The sequence below is a fragment of the Anomaloglossus baeobatrachus genome, chromosome 1, assembly GCF_048569485.1.
Source record: "Anomaloglossus baeobatrachus isolate aAnoBae1 chromosome 1, aAnoBae1.hap1, whole genome shotgun sequence".
NCBI lineage: Eukaryota > Metazoa > Chordata > Amphibia > Anura > Aromobatidae > Anomaloglossus > Anomaloglossus baeobatrachus.
This window is the reverse complement of record NC_134353.1, coordinates 389,360,808-389,379,521: the sequence shown is the minus strand read 5'-3', so window position 1 is coordinate 389,379,521 and position 18,714 is coordinate 389,360,808. Positions and strand designations below refer to the sequence as shown.

At 39.9% G+C, this 18,714-nt stretch overlaps 1 protein-coding gene across 15 annotated transcripts in view; it reads left to right on the top strand.

Moving 5' to 3' along the window:
- Positions 1-18,714, top strand: part of ADGRL3 (adhesion G protein-coupled receptor L3) — a 1,180,558-nt gene that overhangs the window by 803,565 nt on the left and 358,279 nt on the right. For all 15 annotated transcript variants that reach the window (XR_012754627.1, XM_075352554.1, XM_075352542.1 and 12 more), the window contains 2 exons: positions 11,770-11,836; positions 17,916-18,007. Coding sequence is in view for 14 of the 15 variants with exons in the window: in XM_075352554.1 (XP_075208669.1) it covers positions 11,770-11,836; positions 17,916-18,007 (159 nt within the window). In the remaining variant the exon portion in view is untranslated. The remainder of the gene's footprint in view (positions 1-11,769; positions 11,837-17,915; positions 18,008-18,714) is intronic.

Here is an 18,714-nt window from a genome sequence, read left to right as displayed (position 1 = left end):
CCTGGCTAGTGCGTTGGCTGGTGGCAGACGCTAGCTCCACCGCTGCACTAATACACACAGGGAAAGGAAAGACGAACAGGGGAAAACAACCATGGATGAAGTCCAAATGCAGGAATATACCTTCACAGGTCCTTACAACAATGAGGCCAGAGAACAAATGGCTTTGTACTTCAGAAGGGATTGCTGGTTAACACCTCTATTTAAACCTGAAGGGTGTGACCACAAATCTACTGCAGGTGACACACTCAGCTAGAGACTGCTGGAGAAGCTGCCAGCAATAAAACTGACATTAACCATTTAGTTACTGAAGTAAACGAAACCACATTTAAATGTGGATAACCTGATAGAGATGAGAGGCTGTCACTAGTCTCTAAAAACAGGGAGACGACCGTGATATGTACGTCTTAGAGAAAATGTGTTACTAAATGCCAACATTGATTGTGATGTCACTTACTCATTTTATAATGTGTCAGAGTTGCATAGAAGATAAGATTGAAAAAAACTAAGAAATTGCCACATAGTAATGAAAAAATATTTTCCCTATTGTAAATATGCAACTCCAGATATAGATATCAGAATAGCCAGAATAAATTAGGTAGAGAAATCTAGATCACTAGATATCTATTCCATAAGTCTAGTAATTGAAAAAACTTGTTATTGTCGCTAGTGTAAAGGCCCCTAACATTGAGCACAACGTTATCTCCTCTATCCCACTCTCCCAAATGTCACATGTTACACGCTGCATATCTCCACTATTGGAGGGTCTGGAAGTAATGTTTTTTCATTCTGATCAGAACAGTTTCTTAGGACCAAGGCAGCTTTTGTGATTCACATACTGGTAGACACTGTCACTGGGCACAAAGTCTCAATCCAACTGTTGCTGGCTAAAAAAGAGTGGGCACTTTAAGAGATCAGGCAAGTAATAAGTGCAGGACTCAAATAGTATTGATAGCACCATGACCAGCACTATTCTATGTCAAGCAGCAGCTGCAAAAGCAAACAAGATTTTAGGGTGCTCGTATAAAAAGAGAAATTGGATATCGTGATCTCATCATATTGTTACCCCTTTTTAAATCACTTCTAAGGCCACATCTTGAATATCAGATATAGTTTTAGGCTCCACATTTTAAAAAGGATATTTGGAAGTTAGACTCAGTTCAAAGGTGGGCAACTAGATTATTACAAGAGATGGAAGGCGTCTTAGAGGAGATCTCATTTATATCTGTCAATATGTGTGGCCAATACATAGGACTATCACATGACTAAGTATTGTCTTTGGAAGGAATAAGAATGAGGGGACATTAACTGCGTGTGGAAGAAAGGCGGTTATGGCAGCTAAATATGAAAGGGTTCTTTACAGTTAGAGCAGTCAGACTGTGGAATGCCCTACCGCAAGAGGTAGTAATGGCAGATACTATAACAGCTTTTAAAAAAGGGCTGGATGATTTCCTCAGTACACACAACATTGTTGGTTATAAATGATTTAGTGACAAAATGTATAATTCGTGGAGGAAGGTTGAACTTGATAGACCTAGGTTTGTTGTCAACCTATGTAACTATCATTGAACCCACCAAGGGAAAACATCATGTTATTATTTATCCAAACTTTGCTCCCATTATACTATGCTCCTTTTGCATATTACACCACTTTCATATGCCCTGAATGACCTGAAAGAGCTGACCAGTTATGTGTTCACATGAAAGAATGCATATATTAAAAGTTATGGAAATTAAAATGAGCTGCTCCTCTGTGTGTGTCTCATATAAGTGGACAGATTGTCATCCAAAAAAAATAAAAATTGTAAGTTATTAACATCGAAGAGAAGAATTGATACACAGAGTAGATTGAAGAAAGTTGCAGCTTTCATGACTGAAAGGTGGGGATAGTACCTATTAAAAACATAATGATTGTAGCCTTCACTTGTCACAGCTTTGTAATACATTATTATTATTTTTTAAGCACTGCTATCCGATCATGCAGCTAGATGTTACACCTGTCTAATTATGGCACCATGCAATGTTTGGGGTTTAGGAGAGTGTTACTTTCCAGGAGGACTCATCAGAGCCTGGAAGATTTACCAATTGTGTGAAACTTACTAAATACAGCGGGTGAAATAAGTATTAAACACGTCACCAATTTTCTAAGTAAATATATTTCTAAAGGTGCCATTGAATTTCTCCCCAGGTGTAGGTAACAACCCATCCAAATCAAACAGGCAAAGAATTCAAAACATAGCTGTCCATAAATTTAGTGATGTGTAATGAGAAATGACACAGGGAAAAAGTATTGAACACATGAAGAAAAAGAAAGGTGCAAATAGCCATTGAAAGTCATGACACTAGCTGAAATCTATAAGTACTTAGAAAGCAATCCTGCCACTTAGTGAAAAATAATAGCTGGTTTAAATGATGGCCTCTAAAAATGTGTTTCATTACCAAGGTGCCACACAAGAAACATTTCATGATGGGTAAAACAAGTGAGCTGTCTCAAGACCTTTGCAACCATATAGTAGCAAAACATACTGATAGCATTGGTTACAGAAGAATTTCTAAACTACTCTAGGCTCAAGTGACAACTATTGGGTCCATAATTCAGGAACTGGAAAGAACAAAATTTCACCATAAACTGGGCACAACCAGGTGCTCCCTGAAAGATTTCAGACAGAGGAGTAAAAGGAATTATCAGAAGAGTTGTCAGAAAGCCAAGAACCTCCTTTGGAGAGCTACACAAAGACCTGTTATCAGTAGTTACAATTGTTTCAAAGTAAAAAAAAAAAGTAATGCACTCAACCTCCATAGCCGATATGCATGCTTACAACGCAAGAATCCATTGCTGAACAAAAAGTGTGCTCAACCATGTTTAAAGTTTGTATACCGAGATTTAGACAGACCTATGAAATACTGGGAGATTATAGCCTGGTCAGATGAGGCCAAAATGTAACTTTTTGGATGTCAAAATGCACACCATGTTTGGATCCAAAAACATTATACCAACAGTGAAGGTTGGAGGTGGAAATATCATGGTGTGGAGCAGTTTCAGCATAAGGCACTGGCAAATATCATATAATTGAAGGAAGGATGAATGAACAAATGTAACTAGACATTCTTGATAAAAATCTGCTGCCATTTACCAGGATCATGAAGATGAAATGAGGATGAACATTTCAGCAAGAGAATGATCCAAACCACACAGCCAAGGAAACTTTAATTGTTTTCAGAGAAAGAAAATAAACCTGTTAGAATGGCCCAGCCAATCACCTGACCTGAATCCAATAGAACATTTATGGAAGGAACTAAAGCTCATAGTTCAAACAAGGAGCCCACCGAACCTTCAGGATTTGAAGAGTGTTTATATGGAAGAATGGGTGAAAATAACAACTGAGCAATACATGTGACTAGTTGCTCCATACAAAATGAATTTTGAAGCGGTCATCTCCAACAAACACTTTTGTACTAATAATAAATTTCAGTAAGTGTGTTTAATACTTTTTCCCTGTGTCATTTCTCATTATTACGCATCACTAAATTTATTGCCATCTATGGTTTGATTTTTTTTTTTGCCTGTGTGGAATGGATGGATTGTTTCCAGCATCTGGTAAAAAAATCATGTCAATAGCACCTTTATAAATATAGTTACTTAGAAAATGGGTGATGTGTTCAATAGTTTCACTTGCTGTAGATAATGTTATGAACCAAGTTTACTACATAGATGTAGAAAATGTCCTTTAAAATAAAACTACATCAAACAAATGGGACACTTTTACAGTATAAGCATTCTGAATAGAAACTGTGCAAAACATATACCCAATGGGAATAAGCAATTTACGAAAAGAAGGGAAAACCGCTATGGCTAAGTAAAACTGTCAGAGGCACAATAAATGACAAAAAGAAAGCATTTAGAGAATTAAAGAGAATTAAATAATTCTAGAAATAAGTAAACTGGGTAAAAAACAGATCAATGCAACAAATTTTAGATCATTGCCAAACAAAGTAAAATGACACACAAATATTTTTCAACTAAATGAACAGTCAGAAACTAAAACTTGATAGTGTTGGTCCCTCAAAAATAGTCTGGGCAACATGGTGGGAGTGGATGAGAGAAAGTATTAACCCCTTCTAAGCATCTACCGTACATGTACGGTTTAAGTCGGAAGCAGGTATACGGAGCAGGCTTATGGCGTAAGCTTTCTTCATACTTGGCATATGATGGCTGTGTGTCACAGTAGGACCTGCCTTTAACAATTGTGCGTGTTTACCTGTTACATGCCACTGTCGAACTCTTGACCAGCATTCAGAACACACCAGCAGAGGGGTACGCCATTCTATGTGTCGATCGGTGTCCTCATGACAAGATTGTGGGGTGCCGATGGCTTGCTATGACAGCCGGGAATCTGTTAAAGACTTCCGTACTTGTCATCATGGAGCTTCCTTACAACCCTGCCATTTGCTGGGCCTCAAAGTAGACCATGATTTTTATGATATACAGCAATGCTATGACAATACAGTGTGTCCACTCATATCCTGTCCACCGCCATTAACTTGAGAACGGCGTTGAGCTACAGGCATTGAAGTGCATACAGAAATGCTATGACATGAAACCCATGACCCCCCCCAAAACATTGAATGCTGGTCACGTATATGGTGCTCATTTAACTTTGATGCTCAAAGTGGCCACCGTCAGCTTCAATGCACATCTGGACTCTGGACAGCATACTGTATCTTGCTGCACGTTGTGCAATATGGTAGGTGACACGTTTGCACAAGTATCTGTGATACGTCGTCGTAGGTCCTGCAATGTTGGTGGAGGGGTCGCATACACCTGCTGTTTGATGTGACCTCACAGAAAGAAGTCCAATGGGGTCAGGTCAGGTGAGCGTGGAGGCCACTCCACGCAGCCACCATATCCAATGACTTGTAGGAAGGTCTCCATGAGGTATTGCTTCACGTCCGAAGCCTTGTGAGTTTTACACATTCTAATCATAGCATTTCTATACGCAAGATGTCGATTCGCATTGAATTGATGATGCCCTACAACTTTGTAATTCACTTTTTTTCTCTATCTCGTTCTGTTTTCGAGATAAAAATGCTAACTCCGTTGTTTTCCACCAGGTGGCGCTATAGGTGGTTTCATTGCGTAGCACATGGCTACTTTACTATACCTACACACCACCTCTATGCCTATAGCTGCCGCCATTCTCAAGTTAATGGCGGGGGATAGGATATGGGTGGACACACTGTATAGCAGAAATGATAATACAATCGCAGGTTATAGTCCCTAAGGGGACAAACAAATACTGTGAAAAGTTGAAAAAAATGTTTTAAAAAATAGAAATAAAAGATATAAAAATAACTAAGGTGATTGGTAAACACTGTAAATAGAAAAAAATTAAGAATGTCAAAAGGACATTTTCTTGGTCGCTGCAATACCACAAAAAATGCTATAACAGGTGATCAAAATGTCATATCTATCCTAAAATCGTGTGACTGAAAACGTTGTCTCTCCCTCAAAAAATTAGCCATTACACAACTCCATTGACAGACACACAACCCAAACATTTTTTTTTTCCCACAAATTTTTGCTTTTTTTCACCACTAAAATAATAAAAAAATGCTATACTGGACTATTTCACTAAAAATAACCTCATAGCCCAGCATCAACATCTGTCCTGTAAAACTAATCTGGTAATCTGGTTTGAGCAAGTAACTTTCAGATTGGACCAGGGTAACACTGGATGTACTCTATCTCGATTTTTCAAAAGAGTTTGATACAGTGCCAAATGAAAGGTTGGAACAAGTGATGGGCGAACCTGCTTGGCACTGCTCAGTACTCGATCGAACATTAGGGTGCTTGGATACTCACGGTGCTCAGCCGAGTATCGCGGGTGCTCGTACAGTATATGTGAAACACAGCACAAAGGACAGGCTTGCATCACTGCCTCATGTGAAGAGGCACCCCAGGGATAGCCATTTGCAGTGTCTGAATGGCTCTCCTAGGGGATAAAACAACATTATTGGACGTAGTGTGACCTGGCTGGCTGTATGTGGGTGGAGACCTGAGCTGCCCAATCATTGACTTTCCATAATGCTCATTACTCGTGTTGAGCTCATCCGAGCATGTGACCAGCTCAAATTGATTAATGAGTATTAGAGCATTTTAGTGCTTGTCCATCACTAGTTGGAACGTAAAATGAGAGCAATGTGACTAGGGGAAAATGTGTCTAATTGGGTTAACAACTGGTTCAGTTATAGGAAATAGAGGATGAACTTGAAAAATGATTGCCAGGGGGTATCCTCTACATCTAGAGAAAAAAGGTTTACTCAACACTGCTCTATATATATCAACCTTGCTGACTAGAAGAAAACGTAATCCTTATGAATTTCGCTGTGTTGAATCAAAATAATCACGTGCGTTTCCTCAAGACACGTCTACTTTTTCCGCAAAACGCTGTTTACTAATTAACTCTTACAGTAATAATCTAAGATAATATATTATTTAATAATTATATTATTTAAATATTCTGAATCCAGCAACAACAATGCTGATTATGCAAATAGTATAATAGGAAGTCCTTGATAAGCAATTAAAAACTGCTGACGTCGGAGTTTGATGGCTATATAAGCGCATCAAAACTGTCACCAACATTCAGTCATTCAAGAGGCTTACAAGTTGTAAGTAGCAAATTTAACTCTGTTAAAAAGGTTTTGTTTGAATATATCATCCAACACTCAAACAGTAGTGATGGGCAAACCTGAACTGCAAAGTTAGGGGTCCAAACTAGATACCTAGTGTCCATGCACGGCCCCTGAATACGGACTTCTCAGGAAAGTCTGTGTTACTGTTCGAATTTGGCCACCCAGGTAATTTAAAAATAAATAAATAAATAAATTAAGGAAAAAGACACAAAATAAAGACTAAAGGAGGACCCTTCCCCGCTGCTGTAACTCTACTTCTGGGTCCGCTCATTAACCCTAATACATTCCCCTGCCCACTGTCAGTCCTGGCGTCTGTGATTGGTTGCAGTCAGACCACGCCCCCACCCTTTGTGATAGTGTCTGTTATTGGTTGTAATCACACATGCTATTTGCTTCCGTGTTGTGAATGTTAGTTATGTCTTGGCTGCTGGGAGACTCCCTCTGGCGGCCAGGAAAGGTTTGGACAGAGACCAGGTGTGTTGTGCAGTGGGTGTTTCCTTTGCTAACATTTTGCTTATTTTAGTCCTGGTCTGATTGCAGGCTGTTGCCGGATGTCAGTTGTTCTTTGTATCTCTAGCCTGCTTAATCCTGCTCTACACCACATCTACTGCAGATAAGTGCTTGCTCTTTATTTATTGTCTGGTTCTTTGCTTATCTGGGTTTGTCATTTGTTGTGGTTGGTTTCAGTTTATTTCCTTCCAGGGATTTTCCCCCTCAGTGGATTGTTGAGGAACTCCCTGCAGTTCTGTGTGGAGTATAGCTCCTTTGGGTCCATGTGTTTGTGGCTTGTTGAATTTGTTATAATTCTTGTTTTCTGTTCATTGGTATGACAAGGGCACCTGGTATAGGACGGAGTTCAGATCGAGCGATCTGATGGCCTTTTTGTACTATCAGGAAGTTGGTATTTTGCAGGGTTTTTCTCTGGCAACCATCAGTCCCTTTCCTGTCCTTTCCTATTTTAGTCAGCGGGGGCATCACCTTTTGCTTATCCTGTCATCTACCTGTGTATTGTGTTTTTCCTATATCACCGCAGTCTTTGAATGTGGGGGGCTTTCTATTCTTGTCTATTTTCTGAGGCAGAGAGTTATTCATCTTTCCTACCTTTAGGATAGTTAGTTCTCCGGCTGGGTTCGCGGTGCACAGGATGTTAGTTCACCCCTCGGCTACTTCTAGTTGTGTTGGTTAGTAAGGGGATGACGGCCAGATTAGTTGCCAATGCTCTTGTCACCTTTTTGCCAATGATTTGTGGTGGTCTTCCATGGTTCCGGATCATAACACTTCCGTATATTGGTGTAAAAATAAAAAAATAAATAAATTGGTGTAGGGTCCACCCATATTGTGATACCCAGCGCAGAGAAAACATAGAGCTACAGGCTGCAGCTCCCAGTCATGTGCTTATCTTGGCTGTGTATCAAAATTAGAGGGACCCTATGCTGCTTTTTGTTATTATTTAAATACATTAAAAAAACATAGTGCGATCCCCCTATTTTGATACACAACCAAGATAAAGCCAACAGTTGGGGGCTGGTACTCTCAAGTTGGGGAGGCTCATGGTTATTGGACAACCCAACCTAAAATTAGCAGCCTGCAGCTGTCTAGAATTGTTGCATCCATTAAATATGACAATCACGGCATTTTACGTGGCTCATCCCGATTGCCCTGGTGCAATGGCAATTGGGGTAATATAATGGGTTAATGACAGCTTACAGTTGAAACTAGGCCTTAGATTAGTAAAGGGTAGGGTCTTTGATACCCTCCATTACTAACCCTGTAAGATTTTTCACCTAATCCCTCTACAACTTCTCAGAACATAACCCCACGTCAAACTCCATGGCACCCAAATGCATCTCAAGGCTCTGGCCAACTGGTCCACGAAGCCATTATCTGTCCCCCATGAGATGGCTGGATTGTCATTGTAAATAAGCACTTGTACCTTGCCCCTCCCCCCATCTCATTGTAGATTGTAAACTCTCACGAGCAGGGTTGCCATTTTTTCCTTTAAATATCGTATCTTCTATAATTGTTACTTGTTTGTATATGTTTATGTATATGATATGTATATGTATATGAGCCTCCTGAATTGTAAAGCGCTGCGGAATATGTTGGCGCTATAGAAATAAAGATTATTATTATTATTATTATTATTAAGTAAAAAGAAATAAACAGAAACACTAAAAAATCCTATATTTGAAATAAAATACAAAAAAACCTCACCCTCTTTCTCTAATTTATTAACCCACCAAACACCGAGTGCCCACGACGATCCCGGTTCTGATACATACTGAAGTCGTAGCGTGTGGGAACATTACAGACTGAGCCGCAGCTGTTAGAGGTGATGTCACTGAGTTTATCTGTGGTCACAGGTGGAGGTTCCCATGGTACCCCACCTGTGACTGCAGGTAAACTCACCTTAGGTGACCTCATTGAACTCAGTGACCACATCTCAGGTGAAGTCATTCATTTCAATGAGACCTGCATCACCTATCAGAAAACCGTGTTTTTTTGCCAAGAGATGCAGATTTTGTGTTAAAATTTATATATCAAATTCCTGCACCAATACTGCATTTTCTGGCAAAATAACGCATCTAAACATGATATTTTACCAGGAGATGCATATTGGGTGCAGAAATTTACAAACAAAATTCCTGCACCAAATCTGCATCTTGTGGCAAAAAAATGTGTCTAAACAAATCTTGTTTTGATGCGGGGTTTTTTTTACCAGGAGATGCAGATTTTGTGCAGGAATTTGGTATATAAATTTCAGCACCAAATCTGCAGCTAATGGCAAAAAATTGCATCAAAACCACATCACATTTTGATGAGTTTTTTTGCCAGGAAATGCAGTATTGGTGCAGGATTTTTTTATACAAATTCCAGCACCAAGTTTGCATCTCTTGGCAAAAAAATTCACGGTTTTCTGCTAAGAGATGCAGGTCTCATTGAACTGAATGAGTTCACCTGAGGTGAGATCACTGAGTTTAATGAGGTGACCTGAGGTGAGTTTACCTGTGATCACAGGTGGGCTACCATGGGAAAAGTTAAACTAAGTGATGCACAGCTGCGGCTCAGACAGTCTCTGCCTGAAGCCACAGCGTGCAGTCGCGTTCTGTAATATACTCGCACGCTGTGACTTCAGTATGTAGCAGAGCCAGAATTGTTATGGGACCTCTTGTGGATTACATCGGACCTGGGTATTTGGGGTTAATAAATTGGTGAAAGAGGGTGGGTTTGTTTGTATTTCATTTCAAATAAAGATTTTTTTTCAGTGTTTGTGTTTTTCTTTTCACTTACAGGATTAGTAATGGTGGAAGTTTCATAGACGCCTCCAAATACTAATCCAGGGCTTAGTGGTAGATGTGATCTCTCATTAACCCCTTATATTACCCCAATTACCACTGCACCAGGGCAATTTGGATGAGCCAGGTAAAGTGCTGGAATTGTCACGTCAAATGGATGCGACAATTCTAGGAGGCTGCAGGCTGCTACTGTATTTTTAGGCTCGGGGGCCCAATAATCATGGGTCTCCCCAGCCTGAGAATACCAGCCCCAAGCTGTCTGCTTTATTGTAGCTGGGTATCAAAATTTGGTGGGTGCAGCATGCATACATTATTTATTTACTTATTTACTTATTTACATAATTTCTTAAAAGAGCCGCATAAGGTTCCTCTTATTTTTGTACACAACCAAGAAAAGCACATGGCTGAGGACTGCAGCCTGTAGCCGTAGCTTTATCTGTGCTAGGTACCACAACATTGGGGGACCCTATGCTATTTTATTTATTTATTTTTACAGCACTATAGGTACGCAGACAGAATGTGTGATTCTAACCAATCATAGATGCTGTCACAAAGGGTGGGGGCACGGTCTAACTGCAATCAATCACAGATGCCGGGACTGACTGTGATTGCAATGAATATGTATGATTGTTAATGAACGGACCAGGAAGCAGTATTACAGCTGCACGGGAGACTCAGTAAGTATAACAGTCCTGCTCTAATCCCCCTGGCCCTTTCTACCACCATTTTACAGCGCAGTTGTCCATAGACTTTTATGGGGTTTGGCGTCCAGGCAGATGTTCGGGTTCAAGTCCGATTCCAAACCAGATTTTTTTTAAAGTTGTGACGGACCTGCTGAACGTGAACATCTGGGGGTTTGCCCATCTCTAGTAAAGTGTAGTGACCTTCCATTATCTATTACCCCAAGGGTCAACCGTGTAAAAAAAGAATGCATAGGAAGGGTAGGTTGTAATATGGTGTAGCTTACCGTTGACTCTCAGCAACATGGTTGGTTTGGGCAGGTATTGTCACCTATTTTGTGACAGTTGCCATACCCTATGTGTGGTAGGGCATTCAAATCTTCAGACCCAGCAAGAGACCAATATATTTATGAGGCTTTTCTTCTGTTCAGCAAGTATGAGAAAAAGACACTAGGCTTATGTACTACTTAACACTAGAACTACTGGCCTCGTGACACCTATATAGAAATACATAGTGCAAAGTAGTCAAAATGATTACCTCATTAGTTCTAGTGTTAAAGAACTAATAATATGCTGCATTGTGAGAAAAGCAATAACATTCTTAATTACTGCATCAACTGATTACAGCGTTTCTCAGTAACATGTAGCCCACTGACACCATTTCATGCTGAGTTTCCACACATCCATTTGTTTACTTAACTGTAGCCTCCACTGTGACATAAGTTAAGCAGCACAAAAGTTTCCCAGGCTCTCTCAGAGGCTGACACCAGCAAACTCCTTTCCCACTTCTGCAGCTTGATAATCTTGACGCATTACTCCCAAGCACCTCACATCATATACTCCAACATTCAGAGCTGTTCCTATTCTCATCCAATTTTGGAGATCAGAAGTAGCCATTAAAGTCTATGTAGATCCTCGAGACATGGATGCAATACAGATAGATACTGTACATGTAAATCCTGCTAAATCTTGCTTTGTGTGTTTTAATTTTACATATTTGGTAGGTGCTGTAAATTAGAACTAGAAAATAATGCAATGAATTTATTTTTTCAAAATGTTTTATATATTTTATATATTTTTCATATGTTATTATCTTGTAGGTGTTGGCTTCGACATGATACTTATTTTATTTGGAGCTTCATCGGACCTGCTACACTGATAATCATGGTAATTGTTTTCTTTATTTTTCTATATGTATTTAGTTTCCTTGATTTAATTTAATTACTTATGTAGTTTATGTAAAAAAAAAAAAAATAGGTGCAACAATTTATTGAATGTTAGTGGGGAAGGGGAATCTACCGAAAGGGTAATTTACATTATGGCTGGACTCACATGAGCGTATAGCATCTGATGCGAGAAAATCAGGTGCAATATGCTAGTGACACTCGACTCAAGCTTTATTGCATGTTGAACATGTCTGTACACTCTTGTGAACAATAAAGATTAAAAAAAGAAAATGAATTATCTTCTTGATAACAGCATAGGTAAAGCAGACAACTGTGGGCTACAACCCTCTACTGTCAGCTTTAACTTGGCTGGTTATCAAAAATAGGAGGTATCCCATGCCATTTTGTTTTTTTTTAAATTATTTCAATAAATAATTCAAAAAAATGTTTGGCTTTTGCACTATTTTTCATATCCAGCCAAGGTAAAGCAGACAGCTGGGGTCTATTATTCTCAGGGTGGAAAGACCCATGGTTATTTGGCCCTTCCCAGCCTAAAAATAGCAGCCTGCAGCCATCCCAGCTCGTGAGAAATTCCGCACTGCCGCTGACCGGCAGTGACCTATAGAGTGTCGTTCTCAGAAAGTTGACAATCGATATCCATCGTGGGACATTACTTCATTGGATTATGTCAGAATTGTCAGGATTTATTTTGAATTAATAAATTGGTAAATAAGGGCTTGTAGGGTAGTTTTTATTGACAATTGGATTTTGTCAGAACTTCGAGGATTTTATTTGAAATAATAAATTTGTGAATGAGTGTGGGGGAGTCTTTCTTCAAATAATCTTTTTTTCTCATGTGTCTATGTCTTTTTTAACTACATTTGCTGGATTGGTAATGGGCGTGTCTGATATGTACTTCTCCATTACTAACCCCTGCGCTTGATTTCAGATATCAGTTTATAGCTGACATCAACCCCAAAAGTATTACCCTGATTGCCACTGCACCAGGGCAATCGGAAAGAGCTTGTCAAAGTACCAGAATTGGCGCATCTAATGGATACGCCAATTCTGGGTTGGCTGTTGGCTGCTGGGAGGAGCCAAATAACAATGACCCTTCCCATCCTGATAATACCAGACCCCAGCTGTATGCTTTACCTTGGCTGGTAATCAAAAATAGGGGGACCCTACAGCATTTTTTCTAATTATAATTTTAAAAAACCTTTTGGGATTCACTCTATTTTTAATAACCAGCCAAGGTAAAACTGATAGCTGTGGGTTGGAGCCCACAGTGGTCTGTTTTACCTGCACTGGTTATCAAAAATAGGAATGAGCCCAAGCCTTTCTTAAAAAACAATAAAAAAAAAATTTATTCCATATCCACATGTTTGTAAGGTAAATACCCCCATTTTGATTCCTTTTACACCCTCCTAGCCCTCATGGCTATTTTACAGCACAGACGTTTAGGTCTCCATTGACTTGTATGGGGATTAGTATTTGGAGCCAAGTTCGGGTCAAGTCCGGGTCCCGAACCGAACTTTTAACTAAAGTCTGGCTGCACCCGGCAAACCTAAACTACCGTGGGTCCGCCCATCACTAGACATGTTATCAAATACATGTGTTATCCACACAACGTGATGTAAGAAACCAGGGGAAGAAATTTTGCAGGAACACCAATTATCCTAACAATGCTCTCTTCTAATATTACTCTTTACAATACTGCATCAAGCCCGCGCCAGTTTTTCATGTGGCTACTTTTACTTGACTCTAATGCTTCATTTATTGCAACTACTACCTAGGTAACACAGAATAATAACGATCCATCTTAATTACTAAATTGCCTTAATATTATATACAATTGTTCCAGTCTAAGTCCTTTAGACACAAATATATTAAGTGTTCGCTAATGCATACCATCAATAGAAAACTATGTTTTGTATTTTTACTAAAATGTATAAAATTTTCTGTCCTCAAAAAAAATCTGAATAAAACAAAACATTCTTGCCACAAGAGGTTTAGTTTAGGCTTAACACATGGAATAAATTAGATTTATCGTCAGCAAAGTTTGTAGCAATGTTCTTATTTATAAACCCAGATAATATTTGTGATTCCACAAAATGTCTGGTGTTACATTAATTATCTTAGAGGTTGAAGACCACTTCACAAATAACGAGATCGCTAACGACATCGTTGCTACGTCACAGTTTCTGTGACGAAACAACGACTTCACCAGCGATCTCGTTATGTTTGACACGTAACAACAATCCGCCCCCTGCTGTGAGATCGTTGGTCGTTGCTGAATCTCCTGGGCCATTTTTGGCTCGTTGGAGCCCTGCTGGGCAGGATGACCTAGATGAGAACTTAAAGTGTGACACGTAGACGTGTAGTTGTGTCACCTTTTCCGCACCTTCTCTGCACCGATTGGTTGGTGCTGAGAACAGTACTGCGTTCTGATTGGGTATCGCTTCATGCTTTGTTCCTTTTTGAGCCTTGCTTTGAGGAGAGAACCTGCGACTACACCCGGATTCATTCGTACTTTGTTCCCGATTGCTTGCTTGTTTTTCGGATCGAAGCTGAAGTCGCAGGTTCTATCCTCAAAGCAAGGCTCAAAAAGGGACAAAGAATAAAGCGATACAAAGTTGCCGTCTAGGCCGGCCGCCTAATCAGAACGCAGTATTGGCAACACAAAGATCAGTGTCAACGCAAAGTATCCATTGACATTTGAATTAAATGAAAGGCTATGACAGAAGACCCCAGAGGACCCCACTGCTGATACAAACCCATAAAAAAGCTAGACTGCAGTATACCAAAATGCACGTAAGCCAAAATCCTTCTGGGAAAGCATCTTGTGGACAAATGAGACTAAGATAGAGCTTTTTTGTTAAAGGACATCTTTATATTGTTTACTGAAAATGGAATGAGGCCTACAAGGAAAAGAACACTGTACCTAAAGATGTTTTGTTGTTCTTTTGCTGCCTTTAGCACTGGATGCCTTGACTGTATGCAAGCCATCATGAAATCTGAAGAATACCAAATGATTGTGGGTCGCAATGTAGTGGTCAGTGTCAGAAATCTGGGTTTGTGTCCTATGTCATGGTTCTTCCAGCAGCACCATGACCCAAACATACTTCAAGAAGCCCCCAGAAATGCATAAAATCAAGGCGCTGGAGAGTTCTGAAGTGGCAGCAATGAGTCTGGATCTAAATCCCATTGACTACCTGTGGAGAGATCTTAAAATTGCTGTTGGGAGAAGGCATCCTTCAAATATGAGAGACCTGGAACAGTTTGCAAAAAACAAATGGTCCAAAATTCCAGTTGAGACTTGTAAGAAGCTTGTTGGTGGTTATAGGAAGCGATCGATTACAATTATTTATTTCAAAAGGCGTGCAACCAAATATCAAGTTGAGGGTGCCATTAATTTTGTTCAGACCATTTTTGGAATTTTCTAAGAAACAATGTCCAACTTTCCTTTTTTTCTCTCTTTTTTGTGTTCCAATACACACCAAGGAAATAAATGTGTTTAAGAAATCATGTGTAATTGCAATAATTTTGTGGGCACTTTCTGGAACAATTTCAAGGGTGCCAACACTTTCAGCCATGGCTCTGTATCCTAGAAATGATGAATGCTTCACCTCATTTGCTATACATTTTCACCAAAAACTGGATCTTTTAAGTGCAAATGTGCTTACCTTTATATTGCTATGCTAATCAGTACATGTCTTTGTCATTTAATCTTTCCTAATACTTCAGAATCATAACGATTACAGCTTCATCAGAAAAAATCTGCTGACAAGTTCCCTTTAACATGTTATGTGACAACTGTCTTTCCTAAGATTGCATTCAATTTACTGAGACTGTGTTTTAGATGCCAGGTTTTAACAAAGACCCTGGAGTAAGATGCACCATATTGTTAGAAGTGCACACCTCTTAATACATATGGAGCATTTTGGGCTGTGTTTTGGCCACAAGCTGAAATCTGGTCAATTTCTGGCCTAAATAAGAGACAATCTGTTTGACTCCTTCTGTCACAACCTCTTCCACATATTTTTTAAAATAAAATAAATAACAGTGACTTGCAGACAAACCCCAATAAATTTTCCCCAATCTATTGCTTTGGTTCATAATTTGAATCTCAATTTGTAGCTCCATTGTTAAAGGGAAACAAAGTTGAGTTTCATCCTAAATGTCCATGTATTTAAAGAAAACCTGTCATGTGTAAAAACGCTATTAACCTGCAGATATGGGGTGAATCTCCAAGTTTATAGTGTTTGGAACCTGCCCGGGCCCGTACTTAGAGCACTGCTGCTGGAAGGAAATTAACTTTAATCCTCCCAGCAGCATTCGGGATTCAGTCACAGGCATGGCATGTGGTGTTTTCAGTCACCGCAGTGTGTATGGAGAGCAACGGCTGTAACCATGCCCCTACAGTGACCAACGGCCACTCAGCATTTGAAGAAGCTGTCAGTCAGTGCAGGGAGTGGAGTTACATCTGCTGCCCTCCACACACAGAGAGGTGACTGAACCCGCTGCGGCGCCACCCCTGTGACTGAAACTGAAACGCTTCAGGGAGGATTAAAGTTAATTTGCTCCCTCTGGGGTTCAATGTGCAGGCACCAGGCAGGTTCCAATTGATAACCTGAATATTAACCCCATATCTACAGGTTAATAGCGCTTTTACATGTGACAAGTTCCCCTTAACATAATAATCTAATCACTTATTTAATACACCTCAATTAAAAACTCCCTGCCTTTCTCTCTGCTCTCTTTTCCTGCATTTTTTTTTTACTTCCCTTCCATTGGTGTTTCATAAGAGAATCCACAGTGCATGCTGGGATACTCAGATGGGAAGACATCAGATGTCCTGGGACTGATCTCCCCACCCTTAAACAAATGATCATCACAGAAGCTGGTTTCTGGAGCTGGTTTATTCCCTGCTTTACTGAGCATGTGTTGGTTGTCACTTCCGATGCATGCTCAGTATTCGCTCCCTGCTTGACGGGTCTAATGAGAAGTGATGAGCTGGAAAGAGAGGACGTTGTCACATTGTCAACGGGCATTGTAAGGAAAGAACACAGCAAGCTAGGAGAGCAGATTCTGGCCCCCAAGACAGAACTTACTGATGACGCTCTTTTTAGGCTGGTGTCATCTCTTTTGGGAGTTGGTCTGGTCTCTGCTCTCCCTGCTTGTCGCACATTTTTAATCGAAGTATATTAGAAAAGTAAGTGGATTATTAAAGAGAACCAACCATCAGGATTTTCATATATAAAGTAAAGCCAGTGCTGTACTGGAGCTAGGATGCTGAATGTAAGCAAGCCTATTGTTCAGAGATTGGATGTTTCATTTCAGAAATATGTGCAAGTAAAATTACACAAATGTACAACTATTTGATTGAAAGCAGCTACAGCATATCTACTAGGTGGGTCAGCTTTTGCTAGTTATTCCCACCTCTGTCTGCTGCCTGGCCTCTGTAGATGTTAAAAAAGGGCTGGATGATTTCCTCAGTACCAAATGTAGAACTGGTGGAGGAAGGTTGAACTGGATGGACCTAGGTCTTTTTTCAACCTAAGTAACTATGTAAATATGTTAGGCTGCATTTCTAACACACCCCTATCACGTAACAGAAATAACTCATACCTGGAAGGAGCCCATACAGTCTAGCATCCACCAAGGCCATGCAGTAGACAGGGGCGGGAAGAGATAGCAAAACATTACCCATATATTAGATTTTCTGGAGCTGTTATCAAATAGGAACTTCACTTGCACATATTTGTGAAATAAAACATCCAATCTCAGAACAAAAGCTATGCTTACATTCAGCATCCTAGCGCCAGTACAGCACTGGCTTTACTTTATGAAAATCCTGCTGGTTGGTTCTCTTTAAATTAAAAAGATAGACATTGAGGATGAAATTTCATTTTGATTTTGGACCACCCCTTTAATTCCATTCATCAGTAGTGTTACAAGTTGCATTCATGCAAGTGTAACGTCAATGTTCTATTTCTCGCTATGTTAGCATTATGTTGTCTGTAACTTGTCTTTGGAGATTTTTTCATGTTAACATTTTTGTTTCTTTTCTTTTTTAGCTTAATGTAATTTTTCTTGGAATTGCGCTATTTAAAATGTTTCATCATACTGCCATAATGAAACCAGACACTGGTTGCCTTGACAATATCAGGTAAGTTTAACTTTAGTCAATAATAATTTATGACTTTTAAAGCACTACTCCAGCATTTTTTTTCCAACGCTGGATTGTTGATTTAAATCTAAGTCCCCTGCCCCCTGTCTTATACTTACCCTCCGCCGTTTTCATTCTTTTTCGTCACCGCTCTAGACCTGCGGCACCATCTAGTGACTGTAGCTTCTGACTGGCCAGAAGTGAGAAGTTACTTCACAAGCACTCAATGCAAGTCTATGAGAGCCAGAACATGGGTGTTATAGAGTTGCATTGATATGAGACCTCTGGCTCGCTCTCTGAAACACTGGAGCTACCAGCAGGTCACAAAGTGCCTGACACCGACTGAAGCAACCCTGGAAACAAATGAAGGATAAGGTCAGTGTAAGACAGAGGTCAGGAGACTTAAATTTAAAGAACCACTCCAGCAGTGAAATAAAAACGAATAAAGAATATTGGAGTGGTACTTTAAGGTGTTTTTGTTTTTTTTTTCTTTCAATCATGACTGTTTAAATTGCCTATATTTACTACTAAGAAGAGCAGTCACTACAGGGAACTGCATCCTCTTGGGGATGCAGGACCTACCCCCTGGGACCTGGAGTACCAGTGCCGATTCCACAAAAACATGATCTAAATCCTAGTTCACCACTCCACACTGGGCATAGAGGGTTAACCATGTAAGGGGATGGTCGCCATGGGAATGAGTCCCT